Genomic DNA, 27,659 nt, shown 5'->3' with positions numbered 1-27,659 from the left:
TCCCTCCTCCCTCCTCCCTCTCCCACCCCTCCTCCCTCCTCCCTCTCCCACAACAACCTTTACTATTTTCTTCCACCAAACCGGTTCAGGAAATGAATATGACAGCAACTTCAAGCAATGTCAGTTTGACCCTATACTTTTCAATATAACATTACTTCAAAATGTAATTGTTGCGCAATAACCATTTCCTAATTTACAGCTACAACAATATACACAGTATAATAGAGCTTGTTCTATCCTCTCAGTAGAACAAACACCAGAACATTACTTCAGGTAACATTGTCTGTCTCAATTTGCCCATTTTAATTAAATGAAAGAAGAAAAAACATTTGAGGAATGTGCTCAATAACAAACAGGGCTGGGATTGGACACATAATGAACCCAGGCTGCAAGGAGGATTAATCTGATTTCTACTTGTGTATGCAGTCCCTTTTAATATGCTAAAATCATTAACAAAGAAAGATGATAATGCTTACATAGAAATACATTGTTTGATTACCAGGTGCTGACATTACCTTGGCTGAGGCAGTCAGGGCTTTTTTTCTGTGTGTGTGTGTGTGTGTGTGTGTCTCCACCTTTATGAGCGTGTGTTTGTCTTTTTCCCTTTCATCCCTGCACAACAGCATGTAATAAGAGTAGGGACCTTTCCTCCTTCTCCCTCCACTCTTCCCTGGCTTTTTCACATTAGCAATGACCTCAGCCACACACACACACACACACACACACACACACACACACACACTAATGGGGAGCGGAGGTGAGGAGAGCAGACAGGGCCAGATTGGAAATGGGAGTGGGTCATTTACATTGTATTAAGGTTTCCTCAGCCTCTCAGGCTCAGACCCCGTCATCAATCGCCCCGCTGTCAGCTGGGCCGGGTGATAAATACAGCGGGCCGTGTCACGCCGTGGCCAGCAGAACCACATAATAAATGGTTTGAACAAACAAGAAAGATGCCTCATCAAGGAGAGTGGGGATGTTAAAGCCCCTTGCTGCAAAAAGCCCTGAGTAAGGAGATTTACTCTGACCACATAGACACAACACTAAAAAATCCTATTCCTCCACCAGACCCCCCGCCTCACATACACACACACACACACACACACACACACACACACACACACACACACACACACACACACACACACACTGTGTCTTACAGTTTACAGCCACCCCCCTATTCATTCTTCCAGATCCCCTCCTCCTCCCTCTCTATTTCTCCCTCTCTCTTGTTCCCTCCTGTTTTTATGACTGAGAAACTGCAGGCCACCCACACGTTAACGTTGTGCCAGCTTTCCTTTAAGCATGGGGGCTCTGAAAATTGCGGCCACACAAAATGGAGAGTCTAGGAGGTAATAAAGGCGGGGTGTAGAGCAATGCTGTGTACACACAACCCAGAGAACTAGGCCATCATTGTAGGCTAGCTGTTACATGGCCACAGCAGCCATGACATTTGAGAAAGGGTATTTAGCCTTCTGAGCAACCTCATCACGTTAATTGACTCCGCAAAAAATCCACGACAGTAAATCACCAATGTCAAAGAAAAAATATGAAAACCCGAGAAAGATATCCTCTGAGTGAGAGACAAATGTGTTAAGTCGAAAATAATAAATCATTCAGTGTTTTTGATTGGTGATTGGTTTTCTCTTTCCTAAGATGTCCACCCACCGTCAGAAGTGAGTGTGACATGATTTCTTAATGGATGGAACACAAACCAAACCCAAAGAGATCAAAGAGGTTATTGAAAATCTCCCTCAGCTAGCTTTGAATGGAATCAATAGAGCGAGTTACAAACACCAAAACCAATATCCTGAAAATGTAAACCGCTCCATCCAGTCTATAAATAATTAGGCCTAGAAATGAGCGCTGCATTGTATTTCCCAAGCCAGCGCGGGGCCGGCCTCCTGCAATGGAAACAGCTCTGTTAATTACGCAGAAGCACGTTAATGGCACAAGCATGCGCTATCCCACCACCACGCTCCTTTCATTTCTACTATCTGACCCACAGATACACCCCACAGTACACACACACACACACACACACACACACACCCCACAGTACACACACACACACACACACACACACACACACACACACACACACACACACACACACACACACCCCACAGTACACACACACACACACACACACACACATAAACACACACACACATACAAAACAATTCACACTAGTGATGGAGGTGGATCGTGTTCTGCCAGACTGAGATCTTGTGCGTGTGTGTGTGTGTTGGCTCTGTTGGCCAGATTACAGGGTGTGAAGCTCTCTGTGCTCTCTGATAGTGCTAAATGTAATGGCCCCTGCGGTTGCTGCACATTACCAGCTGAGCTAGGCTTCCATCATCGCTGTCACTCCTCCTGCAGACCCACCCATTGAAATCTACTGGATGTATTTGCTATGTGTCAAATGTATATACAGTACAGTGTTAATCCCCACAACACACTGCTCCCTATACACGCCCAGACATTACCCTGCCCTCTCACCCACACCCCTTCACCCCCATCCCTTCACTCTGAGCCTACTGCAGACCCTAGCTGATGGATGACATCATCAGTGGCAGGGCCAGTGTGACATGGTGACATGAATGATAGTACCAGGCCACAGGGTCGCGGTGTCCTGCAAACCCATTCCATGCTAATGAATCCCTCCCAGGAAATCACAGCCCATTGGCTGTTTACCCCTGATGCCATGGCAACACACCACCAACCATTTGTTTGTTTCTCTGCATTGTGTTGATTGGTGTGATTTTGTCCCATCCTTGTCACTATTGGCTTATTAAAACAATATATCTTTCCTATCTTTATTTCAACAATATTTAATAACAACGCCACTTAGCAAACTGACGTGATAACTGTCTAAGTGTCAAATATTTTTGACAGTATTGCTTATTGTGTTGAAAGGGTTTGGTGGGACCATATTGCAATCATGTGTGTGTGGATCTTCTATACTGCTTTGTGCAGCAATGTATTATTCAAATGTAGGATTTCATATATTTTCCAAATTGATTGCAATCTTATTTGTGTTTTAATCAAAGTGACAATAATAATATTCACAGTCTAAATAAAATAATGAAATAAAGGCATGACATTTTAATATGCATTCTGCATAGAGTTGGAGTAAGATTGCCACATTTTAAATATAAATATGCCATTATTAATATTATGACAGATATGACTTTTATGACAAATGACAATGAGATTGAATAGACGGAGGCATTTCATATACACTGAGTATACAAAACATTAAGAACACCTGTTCTTTCCACGACATAGACTGACCAGGTGAAAGCGATGATCCCTTATTGATGTCACTTGTTAAAGTGGCAATATGTAGCATTTTGGGCGTCTCAACCAAATTCACATAGAAATGAGAGTTATAGATCTATCATTCTACTTGAAAGCATGTGTAACTCAATATTAGGAAGGTGTTCCTAATGTTTGCTATACTCAGTGTAGATCTGATAGATATGGCATACATATATCCAACTTGACAATTTGAAGTTACCACTCATAGTTTGATTACTATGCACTGTAGCAAGTTTTATTTTGTGATGGGAATGCATTTCATCATGAAAGCCATTTCCTTGAATTGTTGGATTTAGTTCATCAGCCTGGAGTCTTACAAAGTCAAATGGACTGACAATTGACAATATAATAATTGTTACGCTCTAGCTATTTCATTATAGTCCATTTTTACTATTAAGAAAATGAACATTTGACGACTGAAATGTAGGTCTATATTTTGTGAAACCTTGCTTGTTGTTGAAACTCAAAGGCAAGGTTTTTGGCGGCTGTGTACTTCTTTCCTCTCCTCCGCTCTTCCAGTGTCTGTGTGTCTGTGTGTCTTTGTGTGGGGGATTTAAGGTGGGTGGAGGGGGTTTGGGGGGGGTTAGTGTTTGTTTTATTTTCCTGGGGACTAAGCTTCTTCCTGACAACAGGGAGAAAACAGGCAAGAATGCCACATGACTCAATGACTCAACCTCTGTTGCTTTTAAACGGTCTGACACTATGCCAGACAAACACACGCACACACACATAAACACACACACACACGCATGCATGCACACACTCTCAAACAACCATCCAGCAGGAATCCAGACCCATCCATTCCCTATACACATACACCATAGCCTCTGCTCTATACCAGTCATACATACCACTGTATTCCATTCTATAGATTACAGTCTGCTACAGTCTTAACTCAACTCAGCTCAACAATCGCTGGAAGGAAGGAGGCAGGGAGCGAAGGTGGGGGGCAGATGAGCAGACAGAGGGGCTGAGGCTCATGGTAATGGCCTACACCCAGCAGCCAATTAGAGGAGAGAGAGTTTTACGATGTACTGTACTGTATATCTCCTGGTGATAACATCCTTCTTATCAACTACGTAAGGAACGATCCGCTGTGGGGAAGGTAGAGTGTTACCACAGCCTTGAACAGAATATGGGGAGCAGGTGGATGGAGTGGTTGGGGAGACCCTTGTATCTGTGGGGACAAATGACTCACGTGGTTGTGTGTGGTTTTCCAGACTCTTGTCTGAGATGTGGCCCTCAGCCATAGAGATGGGCCTGTTTAATCATCTGATCAAGTGCATGGCTTCTCTTTCCACCACACGGCCGCTCCATCGCTTTCAAGGGGAGGAATACGATCCCCCCATCCTTTCAGCGGGGGCCTGGTCTCTCTCTATTTCTCTCTCTCTCCCCCTCTTTCCCTTTCTCTGTCTCTCCCTCCGTATCGACGGCCCCGGCGGCTATCCACCCCACACTCAACACCAGCCAGTCTGGCCTCCTCTTCTCTCTCTTCTCCTCTCTTCTCTTCTCCTCTCCTCCTTTGAAATTTTCCGCTCACACTTTAAGCCGGGTCCTACAGGGCAGGAATTTGGCCTGCTTTTTCAGACCAGGCTCTTTCTGCTGCTTTGTTGTTGGTAACTGGCTGCTGTGGGGCACCGGAGCTCCGAGCTTGCCTGATGTCAACACTCAGGCACACTTTGTACTGCCCCGTGAAAACTTCATCAATGGCTTTACATGGCAAAATTAAATTCACAGTCCATTTTCATGAAAAAGTCATGGGTTTCTTTTGCGTTTAACACTAGAAACACTAAAGCAGTCATTTGGACTGGTCATAAATACCCCCCTCCATCCTTGACTTGTCCTAAATAAATCTATGTAACACACTGTCATTGTTAGAATCTTAATATCACAGAACTGGAGTTAGAACCAGTTTTAGGCCGGGGTCGGCCGTCATTACAAATAAGAATTTGTTCTTAACTGACTTGCCTAGTTAAATAAAGGTTAAATGAAATAAATGCAAATAAAATAGGAGGGAATGTCATTATTTGATTGGTTTTCCCCCCTCTTCTCCTGACAGTAGGGCCTGCTCTGCTCATTCTCCCGACAGTAGGGCCTGCTCCGCTCATTCTCCCGACAGTAGGGCCTGCTCCGCTCATTCTCCCGACAGTAGGGCCTGCTCCGCTCATTCTCCCGACAGTAGGGCCTGCTCCGCTCATTCTCCCGACAGTAGGGCCTGCTCTGCTCATTCTCCCGACAGTAGGGCCTGCTCCGCTCATTCTCCCGACATTAGGGCCTGCTCCGCTCATTCTCCCGACAGTAGGGCCTGCTCCGCTCATTCTCCCGACAGTAGGGCCTGCTCCGCTCATTCTCCCGACATTAGGGCCTGCTCCGCTCATTCTCCCGACAGTAGGGCCTGCTCCGCTCATTCTCCCGACAGTAGGGCCTGCTCTGCTCATTCTCCCGACAGTAGGGCCTGCTCCGCTCATTCTCCCGACAGTAGGGCCTGCTCTGCTCATTCTCCCGACAGTAGGGCCTGCTCTGCTCATTCTCCCGACAGTAGGGCCTGCTCTGCTCATTCTCCCGACAGTAGGGCCTGCTCCGCTCATTCTCCCGACAGTAGGGCCTGCTCCGCTCATTCTCCCGACATTGGAAGGTGCCATGCCCAGTTCATAATGACCCTGATAATTGCCTCGAAACTGAACCTAAACTATACCAAAACTAATTTCACACATACACATACAGTATAACAACAGATGAAATAAATTAAGTAAAGTATGAGGAGGAGAATGGGTGAGGAGAAGCAAACGATGCATAATAATGTAATCAATTGTGAATGAAGAACAGAGTGGGCCATTCTATTGTATTGATCTATATCAGTATTGACCCTATATCAGTCCACTGAATCCAAGCTGTTTTATTAGTCTACTCTAGGCCTAGTTGGAGTACACAGTGAGAGTGTGCATAATTTACGAATGGATGCACATGCTGCGTTAGTGCTGCTCCAAGATCTGAATGAAAATGACTCAGGTGGTGGGAAAGAAATGAATCATGACATCTGATGATTTTTTTTCTGATTCTGAGCCTCAGCCTGAACCTACACCTCTGATGCCTAAGCCCAAAAAAGGCAGAACGTTGCACACTGAGCAGGTGCCCGCGCCACCACCAAATGAAACTGGGAGACAGGAGAGAGAAAGGGATGGTACTGTTTGGATCGAACAAGCTGGAGACAATGTCATCACTGAGAAAGCAGGCCCTACATCTCAAGCAAAAAACAACATCAGCAACGCACTCATCTGCTTTTGTTGTTTACATGTATGTGACATGGACATGCTACAGCACATCAGGGACTGTACTGTGGCTAAGGCGCACATGGAGCAAGGAGACACTGCCTGGGATCTGTCTGTTGATGAGCTGGAAGCGATAATATCAATCCTGTATGTCCATGGAGCATTCGGTGGAAAGAGCCTCCTCGAAGTTTGTTCATTTTGATAACAAATGTCATATCTGGCAGGACAGGCTGTCTAAGATTATTTATTTTTTAATAATGTATATATAGCATATGCCTCTGGTCAGACATGTATGGGTTACCTTTCTTTAGAGAAACCATGTCACAGGATCGCTTCAGAGAGATCATGCGTTACTTCCATTTTGATGACAAAGAAATGAGAACGTGACGACTGGAAACAGACAGATTCGCCATGGTATCTGACATTTGGAACAAGTCTGTACAGAACAGCATTGCATGTTACAAACCAGGAGAGAACATCACTGTTGCTTGTTGCGTTTTGCGCAATACATTGTGAGTAAACCCGACTTGTTTGGAATTAAGTTTTGACATCGACACCATGTACATGCTGAACGGCTTTCCATATCTGGGAAAAGATCCACATGGGGCAGCTGGTGAGCGAGTGTCAGAATGTGGCGATGAGGCTTGTGGAACCTTAGGTTGGCATGGGGAGAAGTGTCGCCATGGAACATTTCTTCACTTACATTTATATAATTGAGCAGACGCTCTTATCCACTTCACTGACATTAGTAAACAAGTTGCTTGCAAATAAAACAAGCCTAGTCAGTACCATTAACAAAGCGAGACGGCATCTCCCACCTTCTGCGCAAAATAAAGCACCTGCACAGCCGTTGTACTCCACAATGGAGCTGAGGAATGATAAGACAATGCAAGGCAAGAAAGAATGTTTCTAACATGAGCAGCATGCATCCGACAGTTGCCATTGACAGGGACACAAAGAGCAAACCGGATACTATTACACACTACAATATTACATAATACGCATTGCTGTATATAGATAAACTTATGCAATGCATTATTCTCTTCTGTATCAAACATGTTGTTTTTCCTATGGGAAAATAACCCTCGTTTTTTTACTCGACTCTGTTCAATAGGTTGGTGTGGACGTTTTGGATCAGATGGCACGGCTTTGAAAGGAGGCACCCGCCGCTGGCTTGTTGCTGTCTTCTACAACATGCTTGACTTGACTGCTATCAACGCACATGTGTTGTTCAAGCAATGCATGAACCTTACCCAATAGCAGGAGAGACTTCATCATGAGTCTGGCATATGGGCTATTATGTGAGAGACATATGAGGGCCAAGGCAGCAACAGAGATTCCACACAAGCCTTTGCGCAAGCCAGAGGAGACATGGCCAGATGCACAAAGCACAGAACCCAAGTCACCTGTGTCACCTGCAAGCGACTTGTTTCTGGGAAGTGTGTCAAGCAAGTGAAAGTGGCAAAGATTTGTGATAATTGTTAGGACAAGGGATAACCATGAAATCATTTCATTAAATCATTTCATTAAATGAAATCCAACTGATGTCATTGCGTGAAAACGCACACCATGTAAGCACGAGCTGACAATAATATTTGTTTTATTCATTATAATGCCATTATTGCTTTTGTGCTAATTATCAAGCACACTGGCACATATAATGATGTTTAGGCTACTGTTTTCATCATTTGGCTGCACATTTTGCTGTCTGTGCTTCTTTGTGGTTGGGGAATTTTGTAAAAAATACCCCAACCAAATTGAACACAACCAAATGATTATTTTAGCGAAAGCATATATGAAATGTATTAATTACACTGTTAGATGTTGCAGTCAGAATGACTGCTCGTTAGCTTGAAGGGGGGTCCCTCGAGGCCCAGCGGTTCTACTGTTATTTGCGGGATTTTTTAAAGACTGTACCAGTGTATCAGTACAGAAAGGGCAGCCATCTTTGGTTCTGCACAGCTTGCAGCTGTGGGTGTGAGGTCATTCATCTATACTCTGTAAGTGACTTTTAGGGTCTATAAGCTAGTCATTAGGGGGCTGGTACAGTCACCCAGGGCCAATTAAAAGGGAAAGGGCCCATCTCCCTGGCCTATTGTTCAGGAACCCCCATATCCCCACCACTTGCCCCTATTGCCAGTCATAAAGTCATTGGGAGCCTCTGCTAGCACGCTAAAAGGCCCAGTTCACTGCTAGCGGGATAAACACCAACACCACTTTAATGACCTGAGCACACATTGTAAAGCAGGGGATCTGTGAGCAGGCTAGCAGGCTAACAGGCTAACAGGCTAACAAACTGACCTCAGGCTGCAACTTCCAAGGTCTAAAGACATAGGAGGAGCCTGAAAGTTCTCATGTTAACTTAATGGTGTCCAGATCCACCTGGCTATTGTACACAAATGGGATGAAAGAGAATCTGTTCTAGCCCCAGGCAAGGATAAAGGAAAGGAAAAAATTGCCCTATAGAAAGACTTAGTCCTTCATGTTGTAGGAGACAGGCTTCACTCTTCATGTGTTGTTACAAAAGCACACAACCCATCTAACTTGTATTTTTCTCAAGGAGATTGAAAAGTCTCACAGTATCAGTAAAGCTGGGACTCGTAAGTCCCAAACCAACCCTAGACCTCACATGTCCCATATAGTACACCATTAGGCATCTAACTACCTCTGAACAACCCTGTTACATTATTTAACTCCCCCATCGTCCCTCTCCCCAGGGCCTGAACTTCCCTGCTCCATACTTTAATATATTTAGTCTGCGTGAAACAGGACAAGGTTATTACATGCTGAGTGTCCCAGGAATCTCAGTGCCCCTCCAAGGGGCTTCTGGGTAAGTCGAGAGCAATAGGGTCAGACGACTGGAAAACAGTGCCGGCCGTACTTCACCTCCTAGCCTCTCCAGTCTGTTGTGAATGAGTCTTAGTATCAACATAAAGAGTTCCCCTAAGTTTTCCCTTCTCTATTGTGTTCTCTAAACATTGTTTAACTTCCCCAAGAAGGAATACAGTGGGATTTGATCAAGGAGCATTGGCACAGGTTCATTTGTGGGGGGAGAGAAGGAGCAGTTTGTTCCCCTATGCTAGACGAGGTCCTGAAAGTGGCACTTGATGGACTCTCCCTCCACTTGAGTATTAAGTTAATGACCGTAAGTATTCAGATACACAACAAGGACATCTCCATTCTTTTTCTCAGAAAGACACTCCATGATGGCCTCAGAAAGCCACTAGGTTCTGTTGTAATAGTCTGCCTCATGCCCCGGCAACAGCAGAGTAAACACTTAGTGGAGGCTAACAGAAACCCACAGGGCAGGTATGTAATGTCAAGCCTATTTGGAGATGTTATAGCACATTTGTAATGTCAATTTATTTGGTTTTCGGGTCAAAAATCTAAGCAGGATAACATTTGTCCATTACAGGGGATGGGGGGGGGGGGGGGGGGGTGAGGGTGAGGAGCTGAGTTCAGAAACAGCTGCAGGGGACATTTCCTGTTTGTTAATGACTCTAAATGTGTTCAATTCAACCATGTCAAATCCTTGTTTATCTGAATGGACTGAACACTGCTGGGGTAAAGAGTAACAGGGTCTCCGTTCTGTTACTGAAGGAAGCTCTTAACATTGTAACAGACAGACACTCAGGCTTAGGCCCATGCCGAGGAAGTGGGGGTGACGTGCTGAGAGTAAACCACAAGTTTATTCATGTCAAATCGCAGGCACTTTGAGCGACTCAGGTGGAACAAAGACAGCCAAGCCGCGATCAGTCACCACCCCATCATACCTGTTGTGTCTGTTGTAGGATACCATTTATGCCTTTCACAAACACACGCCCTTTTAAACAGGACGGTTGCATGTCTCAATGAAGATATCTCTCTGTCAGTCATCAGTGTGTGTGTGTGTGTGTGTGTGTGTGTGTGTGTGTGTGTGTGTGTGTGTGTGTGTGTGTGTGTGTGTGTGTGTGTGTGTGTGTGTGTGTTTGTGTGTATAACTACGTGGCTGTTCACTGAGACATGCCCAAGGTTCTTCACTTACTTAATGTTCTACGAGATGGCAGAGGAGTTAAAATGCCTGAATGATGAGCTTAGGAGAGAAGAGAGGAATGGAGAAGAGAGGTGTGGTAGATCTAGGCTAGCTAATTGTGGCTAAACTTTTAAGCGCATTCTACCATCCTCCATCCCTCAACCCCCCTATCCCTCTCTCTTTTTCTCTGTCTCTCTCCCTGTAGTGCTTTCTGGTCTGATCCTGCCCTGGGGCCGTACTGACCTTTGACCTAGCTGGCCGAAGCTGGCTACAGGCCCCTTATTTGTTACAGGCTTTATCCACTGAAAAAGCAGGCAGGAAGCTGGCAGCCACCCAGCAACCCCATTGGAAGATGACCATCAGCTACCTTCGCTTATCGCTTATTAGACCAGGGTGAGGAGTGTGTCTGTGTGCGTGTGTGTGTCTGTGTTTGTGTGTGTGTGTGTGTGTGTGTGTGTGTGTGTGTGTGTGTGTGTGTAGGGAGTGTGTGTGGGTAGGTAGTGTGTGTGTATGGAGTGTGTATGGAGTGTATAGGAGTGAGTGTACAGTATGCGTGTGTGTATATGTCCGTGCCTGCGAGGAGGGGCAGGGGGAGCCCAATCCAAAACGCTCGTAGCTTGACCTTTTTCTACTATGCATGCCGGCAGTTTTGTTAACTAATGAAATGCAAATAAGAAAAAGCCTGGAAGCCACAAAAACGACCAAGTCCCTGGGCAAACCCGGTCAGCTACGCATGTTAGTGACAATCATGCAGGCATCCAGGCGCAGGACTCAGGGGTCCTCGCTGGGTATTTCTGTTCTGACCTCTCCTCTCATCTCTTTCCCTCTCCTTCCCTCTCTTCCTCTTCTCCTATCCACAGCCCAGTCATCCTAGCGCCCGGCGGAGCTCACTAAAACATTGGATGATAAAACACTCCACTTTCCTCTCAGCACTCCATAAAAGCCAGGTAATTCATACTTCATTTAAATACCTTTCCATTAATAAAGCTGATGAACTTTTACTCCTTAAATCTAATGGTCCATTTTGCCTGACTGCTGCCGCTCGCTTCTCTCCTCTCTCTGTTTCTTCTCTCTCTCTCTGCCATTGAGAAGCCTATGCTAATCCACACACAGTCACTCAGTGTATGACTATCCAGTCAGTCTAGTACAGTGATTGAAGGAAGGGGTAAAGAAGGGGATTTGGAGGCAATTGCCTGACCTCTGCCACAGACAAGCAGTGGCACGCACTCTATTCTGTGGGACTGCTAGGAGATTTGGTGGTCTCTCTCTCTCTCTCACACACACACACACACACACACACACACACACACACACACACACACACACACACACACACACACACACACACACACACACACACACACAGACCCCAAAGTGCAGGGGAGGGTCATTAACCTCTGGTGCTAGAGCTCTCTGGCTCGGAGGCTGTTGACAAGCATCTGTGTTCTTTTCAACAACTCGTTGAGCCTCCCCCTCTCCCTCTCCCCCCCTCTCCCCCAACTTCTCTCCCCCTTCCTCACCCCTTCCCTTCTCAGGACTGTAACACAACCGTTCGCTGAGGTAATCCAAGCCCCTCCCTCTCTCTCTCTTTCACATCCCTCACTCACAAAGAGAGAGAAAGGATGACAGAGAGGCCGACTGGAGGTGTAAGACAGCTGTTGTTTTTTTCTCTTGTTTTTCCCTCCACTCACTCTTTCCTGACCTCTACATTTGCCACCACTCGACTGCCTGTACTGTGGATAATGAGTCAATTTTGAGAGAGAGGTGGTGGTGCTACCTGACCACCACACCAAACCTGGACGTCCAATAAAGGAACTTCACTCTCTCCACCTAGCTAACTGGTGTTTTACATTTCAAACTTTCTCTTGTCTAGTCCACCCATCCCCATCCCCCACTCCTCTCATCCCAACCCCTCAGATCGCAGGATCAGGGGCATGACTAGCTGACCTGTCTGGTGATTGATGGTAATGTCTCAGGAAGTCATTTCTCCCCACAGCGCCCTGTCCGCCGCCCTGCTGCCTTTCACCAGGCAGGCTGAACCACTACAAAGGTGACCCAGCCATCCCATCACAGACACAGACACACATACTTTCAAATCTCTGCCTGCTCAGGTCCGGCTGGACCCCCACCAAAAGCAGCCCTTTGGCCCCCCCAAGTCCCCCAGGTCAAACACTTGTGGAGGACAATGGCTCCAGTAAATACCAGGACCCACAGTGGAATGGGTGTGGCTAAGGTGGGGTTGGCGACCATCCATAACACAGTTCATCTACAAGGGATGACAGAGGTGGATGGAGAAGAGTGGGAGAAGTCCTCAGCCACCCGGACTTTTATTTTGTTAAAACCAACAGTGGACATCTTGAAGCGGACCAGGCCAGTGATGGCCCCTAACTCCAGGTGCTGTGGATGGTTCCCCTGCAACTCCATTACTGTCAGTGGTTACCAGCTCCATTACGGCAATTAGGAGCCTGCTTCTAACACGAGGAATGCATCAGCCGGAGCTGCAATTGCTAACATCTGCTAATATCAGCCTCCTTCCGTGTGTCGATACGGTTGTCGTTGCTTAAACACACATCTCTTCACAGTCACCGCCATTTTTTCCCTCTTTCTCCACAGAACACTCCACTTTTATTTACTTAGTTCCACTCAGACTGTGCCTTAAAGAGATCCCACTCAGTAACTTCAAATGATCAGTGAAAAGAGAGAGCTTGCCTTCCATCGCTTTTCCAAAGGCTTTGTTACTTTTTAATATTTGAGCAGGAAGAGAGAGGGGAGGGAAAATGGCGTGGAGATAATCAATGGAAGAAGGACCACTAGCCTAATAATCTCCCCCAAAGGATTGTGGGTTAATACACACTCTTGCATAGGCCAACAGGGCTGTGTGGAGAGCACATCTGTCTGTCTGGATGGGCTACTTAATGAAACAAGGCAGTCTCTGGGTGCAGAGATGAATGGCTTTTCCTCAATGAAAAAGAATGATTCTATCAGTGGCTGAATCCCAGGCTGAGACGCAGGTCCAGATGACAGGGCTCTATACATTCAATACAGTGGAGACCCCAGTCTGTGTCCCTGAGAGACAGGCTTTAACAAAGAGGGTGCCAGGTAGGAGAGAGGACATGGTCACCAGAGTAGCTCCCCACGGCGATCATATCAGGGATCCCCTAATGCGAACAAGAGTTTGACTGATCTGGGAAAGAGAGTGAGAGAGAGAAAAAGAGTAGAGTGGTGAGATAAAGAGAGGGGGAGAGAGGGGCTAAACCACATGGGGCTGATGAGTGTGTGTGTGTATGTATGTGCTTGTGTGTGCGTGCATGTGTGTGCGCATGTGTGCGCGTACGCACGTTTGTGTGTATGTTGTAGCTACCACTGTGTGTGTGCCTGTGGTGACCCCTGGTCAGGGACTCCTGTAACAGGAGCTCACCTCCGGTTCTCCTGTCTCTCCTCTCAGTGTGCTGAACAGGCACCTGAAGACAGGATTAGCCATTGTGACCCAGCCCCAAAGGTAACAGAGATGCCCCTCCGGAGACGGGCCTGAAACACACACTCCCACGTGCTGCAGGCAGAAACCAGCCGGCCGAGGAGAGGTGGCGAGAGATAGAGAGGAAGGATAGACAGGAAGACAGGATGACGGAGGGGAAGGAAGGAGGAGAGGGGAGGATAGAGATAGAGGTGGGGGGGCTGGAAATACAAACAGAACAAGACACACTAAACAAGGCAAAGATAGGAGGTATAGTGTAGTATCAGTCTGGGCTAAGATGTTGTTGTTGGGGTTTTTGTCACAGTGGGGAAATACAAAAGCAATGTATAAGAGGATTTTGGGTCCTGAGCTGCGGTAGCGCCCTGGGGTGGCTGAGATTCTGCCTGTGTGGAAATTGACGCCTGTCACTGTGTCTATGATTCACCCCTGTTAGTGCGTGTGTGTGTTTGTGTGTGTTTGAGTGTGTGTGCTCTGCTGTGACGAATGAGCAGCGCTAAATTTTCTCCTGATTATGCGGGTTGCTGGTCCTCTAAACCTCTTTGAACTTGTAATTGCCGCTGGTTTCAATAATGAACATTAAGGAGGGATTCAGAAAAGTGTGGATAATTACAGGTTTTCCCCCCTTCTTACGTCTTCACGCTGGATGAAGAAGAGGAGGAAAAGGAGGAGGAGGCGGAGGAGGTAGAGGAGGAGAAGAAACAGGGAGAGAGGAGGAGGTGCAGGGTTGCGAGGCATACGGTGGCACGCCAGGCTCTCTTTATCTAAATAATTGTACAAGCTCGGTTTATGAGCTTTAGCGAGAGGCTTTTTGTGTGTGAGTTGCTCCAGCCCTGGGGATATAGGTGACTAGCTCTCTCTCCCCCACGATCAATATTCACACAGATTCCCATCTGGAGCCAAGGCCTGCTCTACTTAGATTTGGATTTATTTTTTTATTTTTCTTTGATTCCTTTTCTTCCCTTCCTTCTTTCTTCTATCCCCTTCCCCTTCTTTCTGGGGCAGCTGGGCTATTTTTTGATACGGGCGGGTGGCGGGGTTTCATATCATATGCGCTCATCTGTGTAGCCTCTGATCTTAGTAGATGTGGCCGCCAACAAGCCAGCCTCTGAACTAGGCCTGCTCAATGGATAACAGATACATACCTACACCTACACACACGCTCAGATTCACATAGCCTTACGGTTCTATGGATGGACCAATGCATTGTGTGTAAAGGGGTGACATATGGGGAATGGCTATAAAATGCAGTCAAAAAAGTGGCAGGGGGAGGAAACCACAACAAATTGACCCACTCTCTCTCAGTTTCCCTCCTTCACATGACAATGATAGTAAAAAGCTTAAGGTGCACCTTAATTTTGGGAAAAAAATAATTCATCACAAAACCATCTGATATTGACAACTACTTTAATGATTTTTTAATTCGCAAGATTAGCAAAATTAGGCGTGACATGCCTGCAACAAACGTTGACACTACATCCAAGTACATCTGACAAGTATTGTAATTTTAAATTCCGTAAAGTGAGTGTGGAAGAGGTGAAAAAATGTGTGTTGTCTATCAACAATGACAAGCCGCCAGGGTCTGAGAACTTGGATGGAAAATGACTGGGGATAATAGCGGACGATATTGCCACTCCTTTTTGCCATATTTTTCATTTAAGCCTACTAGAAAGTGTGTGCCCCCCAGGCCTGGAGGGAAGCAAAAGTCAATCCGCTACCCAAGAATAGTAAAGCCCCCTTTACTGGCTCAAATAGCTGACCAATCAGCCTGTTACCAACCCTTAGTAAACTTTGGAAAAAATTGTGTTTGACCAGATACAATGCTATTTTACAATAAACAAATTGACAACAAACTTACAGCTTGCTTATAGGGAAGGACATTCAACAAGCACAGCACTTTAAAAAATGACTGATGACGAGGGGTCTGTTTGTGGGGTCTGTTTTTTTAGACTTCAGTGCGGCTTTTGACATTATCGATCATAGTCTGCTGCTGGAAAATGTGGATAAACACAGAGGGTGTTCTTTAACGGAAGCCTCTCCAACATAATCCAGGTAGAATCAGGAATTCCCCAGGGCAGCTGTCTAGGCCCCTTACTTTTTTCAATCTTTACTAATGACATGCCACTGGCTTTGTGTCTATGTATGCAGATGACTCAACACTATACATGTCAGCTACTACAGCGACTGAAATGACTGCAACACTTAACAAAGAGCTGCAGTTAGTTTCAGAGTGGGTGGCAAGGAATAAGTTAGTCCTAAATATTTCTAAAACTAGAAGCATTGTATTTGGGACAAATCATTCACTAAACCCTAAACCTCAACTAAATCTTGTAATAAATAATGTGGAAATGTAATAAGTTGAGGTGACTAAACTTCTTGGCGTAACCCTGGATTCTAAACTGTCATGGTCAAAACATATTGATACCACAGTAGCTAAGATGGGTAGAAGTCTGTCTATAATAAAGCGCTGATCTACCTTCTTAACAACGCTATCAACAAGGCAGGTCCTACAGGCCCTAGTTTTGTCGCATCTGGACTACTGTTCAGTCGTGTGGTCAGGTGCCACAAAAAGTGACTCAGAACAGGGCAGCACGGCTGGCCCTTGGATGTACATAGAGAGATAATATTAATAATACACATGCCAATCTCTCCTGGCTCAAAGTGGAGGAGAGATTGACTTCATCACTACTTGTATTTATGAGAGGTATTGACATGTTGAATGCACCGAGTTGTCTTTTTGAACTACTGGCGCACAGCTCAGACGCCCATGTATACCCCACAACACATGCCACAAGAGGTCTCTTCACAGTCCCCAAGTGCAGAACAGACTATAGGAGGTGCACAGTACTACATAAAGCCATGACTACATGGAACTCTATTCAACATCAAATAACTGATGCAAGCAGTAAAATTAGACAAAAAAACCCTGATAAAAATACACTTTATGGAACAGCGGGGACTGTGAAGCAACACACACATAGGCACAGACAAATACACACACACACACACACATACACATGGATTTTGTACTGAAGATATGTGGTAGTGGTGGAGTAGGGGCCTGAGGGCACACAGTGTGTTGTGAAATATGTGAATGTACTGTAATGTTTTTAAAATTGTATAAACTGCCTTAATTTTGCTGGACCCCAGGAAGAGTCAGCAGCTAATGGGGATCCATAATAAATACAAATACATAGACTGTATGAAACTGTACTTCCTGGTGTCAAAAGTGAGCCAGCCGTATTATTGAATGGAAAAAATGAAGATGGGAAGAGCGCAAGGGGAGTTGAGGTGAGAACAAGAGGCTTGGCTCCTAGTTATAAGGAACCCACTGTGAAGGAATCCCCTGTCTGGAATAAGCACAGAGCAAAAGAAAAGCAACAGAGGGGAGGGAATAGGTAGAGGAGAGGAAAATCACACAACAAAATGTAATGGTGGAAAAAGTACCCAAATGTAAAAGTGAAAGTCACCCAGTAAAATAATCCTTGAGTAAAAGTATAAAAGTATTTAAGTAAAATATACTTCAGTATCAAAAGTAAAAGTAAAAGTACAAATCATTTCAAATTCCTTATAATAAGCAAACCAGATGGAGCCATATTATTGTTTAATTTATTTTACTGAAAGACAGGGGCACACTCCAACACTCAGACATCATTTACAAACAAAGCATGTGTGTTTAGTGAGTCCACCAGATCAAATGCAGTAGGGAAGACCAGGGATGTTCTCTTGATAAGAGTGTGAATTGGACCCTTTATCTGTCCTGCTAAGCATCCAAAATGTAACCACTACTTTTGGGTGTCAGGGAAAATGTATGGAGTAAAAAGTTAATAATTGTCTTTAGGAAGGTAGTGAAGAAAAAGTAAAAGTTGTCAGAAATATAAATAGTAAAGTAAGGTACAGATAGCCCAAAAAATGACTTAAGTACTACTTTAAAGTATTTTTACTTAAGTACTTTACACCACTGACAAAATGCCAGGAGTGGGATTTGGTCCCAAACCAAACAGAGAAACAGCACCGGGTCTGCTTTTGATTTGTGCCCAATTCCCCCATCCTTCAACCTCCCCGCTCAACCTCCCCCTCCTCACCCCTCACCCCTCCCCTCTCAACCTTCCCCATCCTCCCCCTTCTCCTCCCTCAACCTCCTCCCTCCTTACCCTTTAGCCTGGTTTCCTACTTCCATGTCCGTGCTGCTCCTTTCTCCCTGCATTCCCCTTCTCTTGGTGTTAGATGAATACCAAATGGGGGTTCTGGGCTGGGCCTGCAGCTCTGAAGCAGCTAAACTACACTATCTCATTTAGCTGGTCACCACTAACCCAACAAACCACAGACCGCTGATTCAACTGACTGATAGCCTGCAGGGGGCTTTTCCTATTTTCCCACAAACCCCCTCTGGCCTGAGCATGAGGCGTGGAACAGAGGAGGGGGTGGTAGGGGAGAGGAAAGACAGGGTGAGGTTGGGAGAAGGAGAGGTCTGGGAAAATTACTCTCTGAGAAGATTTCAAAGCCTCAAACACATTCTTCTAACACAGTCTGCAATGGAGTACATAAAACCAGTACAAGGAAAACCTCAGATAATCTGGGCCTCTCCATCTGTACCAGTGCCTGTCTTGGTTTTGAGTTTTCTCACAATGGGGCACCATGTGAATACTGTATCGCAGATTGCCCTCCCTCCTCCTCCCCAGTCCATTACATCATACACTTTTGTGTCCCAAAGAGTCAGCTAGGCCTGGCCTTAGCCAATGGATCAATGTTATGACTGCAGCAGTGGGTTAGGGCAGTGTGAGGGAGGGAGGGCTGAGGGGGTAGCTGAGGCCTGTTTTCGCTGAAGCGTGAGGTCTTAGAGAAGAGGAGTCTCCAGCTATGGAGCAGTAGTTTATGAATCCTCACTCCACAGGCTCTCCTCTGTTTGTCTTCTGTTCAGGTCAGGGCATGTGCAGTCACCTCGACAGGGGACCAACAGGGGCTGACTATGGGCCCCCGGTCATGCACAGAGAGGTCCTTGGCACTATAAACACCCATCTGAATGAACTTCAGATATCCAATGGCTTCTCTTTAAGAGCTGCATCTTCATTAAAGATGCACTGGACTAGTTTTAGCTCCCGAGTGGGGCGCTGCATCTCAATGCTAGAGGTGTCACTACCGACCCTGGTTCCATTCCGGGCTGTATCACAACCAGCTGTGATTGGGAGTCCCATAGGGCGGCGCACTATTGGCCCAGCGTCGTCCAGGTTAGGGTTTGGCCGGGGTAGGCCGTCATTGTTAATAAGAATTTGTTCTTAACTAACTTTCCTAGTTAAATAAAGGTTAAATAAAATAAACAAATGATACAAATTGGGGAATTTACGCAAAAATTCTAACTTCTCAAATATGATTATCTTTAAGTCCGGTGGCTGCAAAAATCAAGAGTAACATACATACATGGGCCCCTTCAGTATTCAGTTGTTGTCCTTTTATTGTTGTTTTGGGGTGTTTTTTTCTGTTGGCAGGCGCTGCAGAGTTTCAGATGGCTTAATCACCTCCAAACAGTGTGAACAACGTGTTGTAAACATCTCCTTAGCGAAAGGACTAATTTCTGCTACTTCATTAAACCAGGAGCATTAAGACGTGAATAGCAGGCCTAAGCATTAACAATAGGGAGGGAGGGAGGGAAGGGGGAGAGGGAGAAGGAATGAGAGGCTGTCCTCACAACTGCCTGTTAATACCAGGTAGGGTAAACTCAAATAAACAGCATACAACACTGTTTATCTAGAAAGCAAATGAGGAACTTTGTGAGACACCGACACACACACAGCAGGTGTTTAACAACTGTAACAGTGCTGTGCTGTATTCTGTGTTCTCCATGGCTGTGAGTCTGGATTGTCAATCTGTGAAGTGGAACTATGACAGATCTGGATTTAAGGTGGCCAAGTGAAAAGGTTTGATGTCAGGGCAGGAAACAATTTTTTTTAAATTTTTTTATTTCACCTTTATTTAACCAGGTAGGCAAGTTGAGAACAAGTTCTCATTTACAATTGCGACCTGGCCAAGATAAAGGAAAGCAGTTCGACAACATACAACAACACAGAGTTACACATGGAGTAAACAACATACAGTCAATAATACAGTAGAAAAAAAAAATCACGGCTGTTACCCCCTAAACTTGTGGAGCAGCCAGCTAGCCACTACAGGGCTGTGTGTATTGTAAACAAGGCTCTGTCAATTACGACAAACAAACACCACTGGGAATTAATTTTAAAAAACTCCAACATGAAACAACCAAAGGTTGATGTGGCATGTAATTATACAGCCTAACAGAAGGGGAGTCACTGGATACCGCCTTCTAATCTTTCTGGGAGTTTTTTTCTCTCTCCTCTTGTGAAAGAAAATATTTATTGTTCTTGTAAATCCCTAGAAAACTATATTCTGCAAGTCAACAAGCATTTCCTATAATTGAAATGAAAAGACTTATTGGGGTGTAGTTTTTGGTTGTCATGGGTTTGTCTTCTGGTGGAAGGTTTAGTTCTGTGTCTTTATCGATGGGGACTGACTGGTCGTGCGGTGGCTTGCCATCTTCACAGGCCCATGTTTGAACAAGGCGAGTGACAAACAGATGGTTTGTGTCCTCGTTCCAGGGTGGCTGACCTGAGCAGCGTTAGTTAGAGGAACACACTACGGAACAAAAGTTCCTACCTCAGCAGACCTGAAACTTCATTTCACTCATTATCCTTTACTTCAGTTCATTATCCTTTACTTCAGTGATTCTCCTCTCGCTTCACTTTTGTTTTGTAAACTTCAGGCATAGATAGACTCCATATATGGTGACTCCCTCTTTCTTATAGAAATATCAGCCTGGGGGCATGTGGTATGTGAAAGCACACGCATACACACGGGTGGGGGGTGGGGGGTGGGGGGGGGGCATGCAGCGGTGGTGAACCAAACTGTCGCCTGGGTTGCCATGGGTGGCTGGAGAACTGACTTCTGGGCTACATGGCAAACGAGCACATGACAGATTAGTGTGTGGGCCTCCTTCAGTCCTGAACCTCTGTGACCCCTTAGGAACCCCCATCAACCCCTCCTGCACCCCCTCCTGAACCTCACAAGACACAAAACAACCTCGCTGAGAAGAGAAAAGGCAACTACTACCGTCCAGTGAATAACCAGAGTAGCACGAAACATACTCGTTATCCCATATAAACATAAAAAATCAATACACATGGATTAGAAGGACTGAGACAGACAGACAGACAGACAGACAGACAGGCAGGCAGGCAGGCAGGCAGGCAGGCAGGCAGACAAACAGACAGGCAGGCAGGCAGACAGACAGACAGAGACAGACAGACAGACAGACAGACAGACAGACAGGCAGGCAGGCAGGCAGGCAGGCAGGCAGGCAGGCAGGCAGGCAGACAGACAGGCAGGCAGGCAGGCAGGCAGGCAGGCAGACAGACAGACAGGGAGGGAGGGGACACTACAGAGAGAGAGAGTCTGGATATTTAGTCTACTGAAACACAGCTGACCACCCTCTCTTTTTAGTGGGCAGACTAGAGCACTTGTTTATCGATTGGGAAAAAGATCCGTTATCAAACTTTGCCAACACTTCCAAGCCCATGTCTCCAGAATGACCTAGCTAGCCAGGCTATTTTATGTCTCTCCGGTTTACAGAGCCATTCCCCATTGGGGCACGACCTGGGGATGGCACCCGGTCTCCATGGAGACTAATGCTAGGTTGAGGGGGAGAGGGGAAGGTGACCGCTGGCCCTGTCTGTTCTGTTCGTCTGCTAATGATGTTTGTGATGGCCTACTCATCTACTCATCGCGTCATCACTCTTGTTAAGCTCTATATTAACAGGGTTGATACTATAGGTGACATCTCTCTACCATTGCTGTTGTTGCCTATGTTACCATTGAAAGCCATGTTTGTGTAACCAATTTGCCCTAGATCCCTATATTCACAATGGTCTTCAATGGCAGTCACCATGACACAATGACATGACACTCATGGCATTCTTACCCTGACTTACAGATATCTTCATACAAACATGATTGTAGGAGATAAAAATCTACATGATATAGATGATATCTTCTCAATGGCCCAATAATTAGGCTAGTGAGGGGAGGACGGCTCATAATAACGACCGGAATGGAGCAAATGGAACCCATGTGTTTGATGTATTTGATACCATTCCCCTGATTCCACACCAGGCATTACCGCGAGTATGTCCTCCCCAATTAAGGTGCCACCAACCTCCTGTGCTAATTCTTTAAAAAAATATGTTTTTACTTTTACCCCATTTACCCATCGCTGCAACTCTTCCTGTGCTAAGATACCAGTCAATATACAGCAGGGCTCCATAGAAAACAGAATTCAAAGTAACCCATGTGAAAGTGTTGCATGGCTCTATGGAGGACCATGGGATATATCACTTCCCTTTCAGAGAGCCCAGGGGAGCAATACACCTGGCTTAGCAACTTAACAGCATTTCCCCAAACACCCTGGCCAAAGGGTGCATGGCCCAGCACAAAACCTGAGACGCTTGATGCCTGCCTGAGAGGGCAACTCCTTCCTTCAGACTGCATCTCTCTCTCTCTCTCTCTCTCTCTCTCTCTCTCTCACACACACTCTCTCTCTCTCTCCCAATCGCTCTCTCTCTCAACCTCTCTCTCTGTCTCTTTCTCACTCACTCACTCACTCACTCACTCACTCACTCACTCACTCACTCACTCACTCACTCACTCACTCACTCACTCACTCACTAGTCCCACTAGGTCTGCTCCTGAGGTCCCCTATTTATTTTTATAGGTGTTTGAGGGATTAGATTAGTCAAAAGACAAGGCCAGGTCCGGAGTGGTATCTTTGTATCTGAGCGCTTCCTGTTTTCATTGCCTAGTCGACCCTTGTCTTAGCAATGTCTAGTGGGGCCTAACAGAGGGCTAGCAGGGAGCTACAAAAGAGGAAGGCCGAGGGCGCCAAAAGGCTAATTAAGATAACTCAAGAGTTTGTCTTCGCTAAACAAAGGGGCAGCCCCCTTACTACTATGGAAAACCTCCCAGCTAGCAGTTAGCCTAGCAACACAACCTCACTCTCTGTCTGTCTATCTCACCCTGTCTGTCTTCTCTCCTTAGAGCCCCCTCTCTCTTTCCCTCTCTTGTGCTCCTTCCATATATCCTTCCTCCAGTTTCTCCCTCCCTCCCTCCCTCTCGTCCCCTTTCTGCCTCCATGCCTTTGAAGCGCAGTCGACCATTTTACCCCTAACGGTGAAGTTTACCTTTCTGATAACATAATCTCCCTGTAATATTGAAAAGCTTATACCAACAGTCTGGGATTTCCCTTCCCTTAATGTGACTGGAAGACATCCAGAAACTCAGACAGAAGGGAGAGAAAGGGAGGGAGGGGTGAAGGGAGAGCATGTCTCTGGCCCTCTACTACCGGCTTACACCAGCTGATCTCTCCAGCAGTTTGCCAATTCCACAGGGGACATTAAAAGATGCCAGCTCGCGTGCTTTCTGCTGCTATATGAATACACGCATGAAAGAGGCTGGGTTTATCACAATAACTCTATAGAATAATTGCTGGCGTATTCATTACATGCAGAAGATATCAGATCTCGGCTGTCGCGCACAAAACGCTGCGTTTCATTCTCCCTGGGCTGACTGAAGGCTGACGGACGGCCGCTGAAGGACTGAGGGGCAAGTGCCAATTGAAGAAAGACTATTTTCCATATCTGACTGTGATGAAGAAAGCCGCCCTGTGATTTCTCCCATGAGAGTGTGAGGTCAGGGGGAACCCAGGAGGGGGGGTGAGGCTGGGGAGGGGAGGGAGGGAGGGAGGGAGGGGAGGGGGATTCGATTTAGTTATAATACTGAATCCAAAAGCCAACAATTGTTACTGTTGGCCTGTGTTGTTTTTCGCGGTGTGAAGGGGGTCCCGTCCTTTTGAGCTCTTTCAGAATAGGTGACAATGGCTGGATGTTGAGAACATATGTAGGAGACCCCTGTGGTCGCTCTCATGGAGGAGAAGCTAGCATGCTGGAGAAAATACAGGCCTGCTCCCTTTCACTCTCTGCCTCAGTTAATGAATGTGTGAATGGCAGAATGCCGCAATAGGCCATTCAGGGGCCAAAGTCCCCATGAATTCACCCCAGCACAAACGCATCCTTAAATGGAAAATACATTTGCTTAACAAATGAAAAGAAAAGGTGAATGAGTGTGTATGTGTGTGAGTGTGTATGGGTTGGGGGGCTAGAGTAGAGTAGAGGGGGATAATTCAATTAGCCCTCTTTCTCTAAGAAAAAAAGATGAAGCTAGGTTAAAACGGAGGGATTATTGCTTGTATAAGACTGGCCTGGTTGTCTCACAAAACAGACAAATAAAGATTTGAGAAAACATCTAAAAGCAGGAGAGGTAATGAAGGAGAGTGGGAAAAGAGGAGTCTTAAAAGCTCTACTTCTCTGAATAAAAAAAAATGCCCCTGGACTCGATCTATTGGGATTTCTTTTCCTTCTCCTCTTTCCACTCTTTCAATTTAATTAAACAAAATTCTAAAGGAAATTGCTGGAGAGGCTGCAAAGCTTTCTGTGTTTCTTTCTCTCCTTTTTTGGAGCAGGGAAACGTTGGAACTGTGAGAGACCTACAATCGGGCATTCCTCAAGTCACCAAGAAAGATGCCTAATGATCCCTCAATAAAGCGAGAAATTTCTAATTAGTACGAGCACACCAAATTAACCAGGAAACGTGTTTGTGTGTGTGTGTGTGTGTGTGTGTGTGTGTGTGTGTGTCTAACCACCATGGTAAGTGGCTCAAAGAAGGCCTCCAAAATGTTCACCCCTTTTTTTCCCACTCTTCCCTTCTTCACCCATTAAACTATCGTCCAACTTCATCTCATGTCAGGCGAAAGAAGAGGGGATTTTTTTGTATTCGTTTTTTCTCTCCCTCACACACGCAGTCAGCTTTCAAACGAAGCCCATTCTATTCTGTGGGTTGGGGAGAAATATCCAGCCTAGCCATGAGCATCAGTAAAAACATGAAGATAATGATGAGAATAATAAGCACTGTGCTTTGCAGCGTTGCCGTGAGGCTAATGGCTATGCTGCTGCAGTGCCACTGCTCCTGAATAGATCAAAGTGATTAAATCACTCCTGATTATCCCTGACCAATATTTCATGGATTTACAGCCCTTTCAATTAGGCTGTATTTGCTGGCTGTATTTGCTGGTTAGGTAATCAGGGGGGCAGAGGCTTTGGGCAACGCAGGCAATGGGGGTACAGCGGGGGCACCTGACCCTCTTAAGTGAGAGGGTCAGGATCATCCTAGGGTTCTGACCTGCCCTGTCTCCCTCTCTCACGCTTCTTCTCCATTCACCCCCTCCCCTTCTACTATCACTCTGTCCGTTCTAACAAGTCCACATGGTCAGCAGGCACCAGCTTGTGTGTCCCTTCCACCTCCCTGTCCAAATCAATACAGACCTCTGCTCTGATAATGTCCTGACATCATAGAGGGAGGTGGGACATGACCAGCCCATCCCTCCCACCTCCCCACACACTCCCTTCTCTTTGACCATGCTTCCTGGCTAGCTGCATCACCTCACTACACACAACCACTCTGTTCAGTGAATCCTGACTTTACAGCGGCATAACAGGGACCCACCCTACTAATAAGAGTGTGCACACACCCACACGTGCACACACGTGCAAGCACATACGCACATAGCCCCCACACCCTCCACCCACATAGCCCCCACACCCTCCACCCACATAGCCCCCACACCTTCCACCCACATAGCCCCCACACCCTCCACCCATATAGCCCCCACACCCTCCACCCACATAGCCAAACACACCCTCCACCCACAAAGCCCCCACACCCTCCACCCACATAGCCCCCACACCCTCCACCCACATAGCCAAACACACCCTCCACCCACAAAGCCCCCACACCCTCCACCCACATAGCCCCCACACCCTCCACCCACATAGCCCCCACACCCTCCACCCACATAGCCCCCACACCCTCCACCCACATAGCCCCCACACCCTCCACCCACATAGACCCCACACCCTCCACCCACATAGCCCCCACACCCTCCACCCATATAGCCCCCACACCCTCCACCCATATAGCCCCCACACCCTCCACCCACATAGCCCCCACACCCTCCACCCATATAGCCCCCACACCCTCCACCCATATAGCCACCACACCCTCCACCCATATAGACCCCACACCCTCCACCCATATAGCCACCACACCCTCCACCCATATAGCCCCCACACCCTCCACCCATATAGCCACCACACCCTCCACCCATATAGACCCCACACCCTCCACCCATATAGCCCCCACACCCTCCACCCACACACAGAGACTCATTTCCAAAATGAACCACAGAATGAATGTGACCTCTGAATACTCCATCCAAGGTGTAGCGTCACTCTTTGCCTACTGAAGTGAATGAGCCATTCTCAGACGTTGTCTGATTTAAGCGTTCGGCAAAGAGAGACCGAGACAAACAAACTAGCTTCTCTGAGCTATGGAGAGCAGCCATCTTAACCTCAAACAGACTGAATGAATATTTGAATGTCTTCTCCATATCATTTTTTTTTAAATGACCATCAAGAGTGAAAAAAAGCTCCACATTTTAGGTTCATAATTACAATAAAACTGTTACGTGCTGTTTATGCTCAAGACATAAGTGCTATCAAAACATGTCTCTATTTGTTTTATTTTAATGTAAAAAGCAATGCTAACAATGAAATGACACTGACATAACACATATAAAACACACACACACTTTCCTCTGTAAGAATGAACCTGATTCTCATCAAAAACCCTTCCCCATAGCTGTCAGTTTAGAATAAACACAGCGCCAACAGTGCATTGAGAGACGATGTCCAGTATGTGACAAACCAGTGGCCAGGACTGCTGACGGCGATGCTACGCTAGGCTAGGTGTCAGCTCTATATCCACATCTCTGAGGCTTTCAGCAGAGCAAACTGGGATGTCTGATTGACTTGACTGAGTTGACCCGAGCGTGACAAGTCAGTGACAGGTGTGTGTGTGTGTGTGTGTGTGTGTGTGTGTGTGTGTGTGTGTGTGTGTGTGTGTGTGTGTGTGTGCGTGTGTGCGTGTGTGCGCGTGTGTGTGTGTGTTGTGTGTGTGTTTGTGAGTACGTGAGTGTCTATATATGTGCATGTGTACATGCGGCAACTTCCCCAAGATGGCCACAAACATCATGAGGGCGTGTCTGTTCCAGCATCTCACGGTTCGTACATGTGAGTGTCTGTGTACGACAGGTGCTCCACTATGTGGGTACTCACCGTGAGATGCTGGAACAGCCACGCCCTCATGATGTTGGTGGCCACCTTGGGGAAGATACCGCGCTTCTTCTGTCTCTTCTTCTCCTTGTCCGGGTCGTCGTCATCACCTGTGCCAGGGGACGCCACGCTGTTCTCTAAACCATCTCCTAGACAGAAACAAGACACAGGTTTAAATAGCAGCCTAGGACAGAAGATGGACCAATAGGAAGCCTGGGCAGTAACAACACAAAGGGCTAGATAGAACCCTAGTAAGTGAAATATATATATATAAGACACTATATAAGACACTA

General features: G+C 46.3%; 1 protein-coding gene across 2 annotated transcripts in view; it reads right to left on the bottom strand.

Moving 5' to 3' along the window:
- Positions 1–27,659, bottom strand: part of LOC115162157 (homeobox protein Meis2) — a gene marked incomplete in the record, with an annotated part of 95,608 nt that overhangs the window by 17,821 nt on the left and 50,128 nt on the right. The window contains 1 exon segment of one of the 2 annotated variants that reach the window (XM_029713185.1): positions 27,370–27,512. In XM_029713185.1, coding sequence (XP_029569045.1) covers positions 27,370–27,512 — 143 coding nt within the window. 2 annotated transcript variants of the gene reach the window in all.

Source organism: Salmo trutta, chromosome 25, assembly GCF_901001165.1.
Source record: "Salmo trutta chromosome 25, fSalTru1.1, whole genome shotgun sequence".
NCBI lineage: Eukaryota > Metazoa > Chordata > Actinopteri > Salmoniformes > Salmonidae > Salmo > Salmo trutta.
The sequence above is the reverse complement of the archived record's forward strand: the minus strand, read 5'-3'. Positions and strand labels throughout refer to the sequence as shown.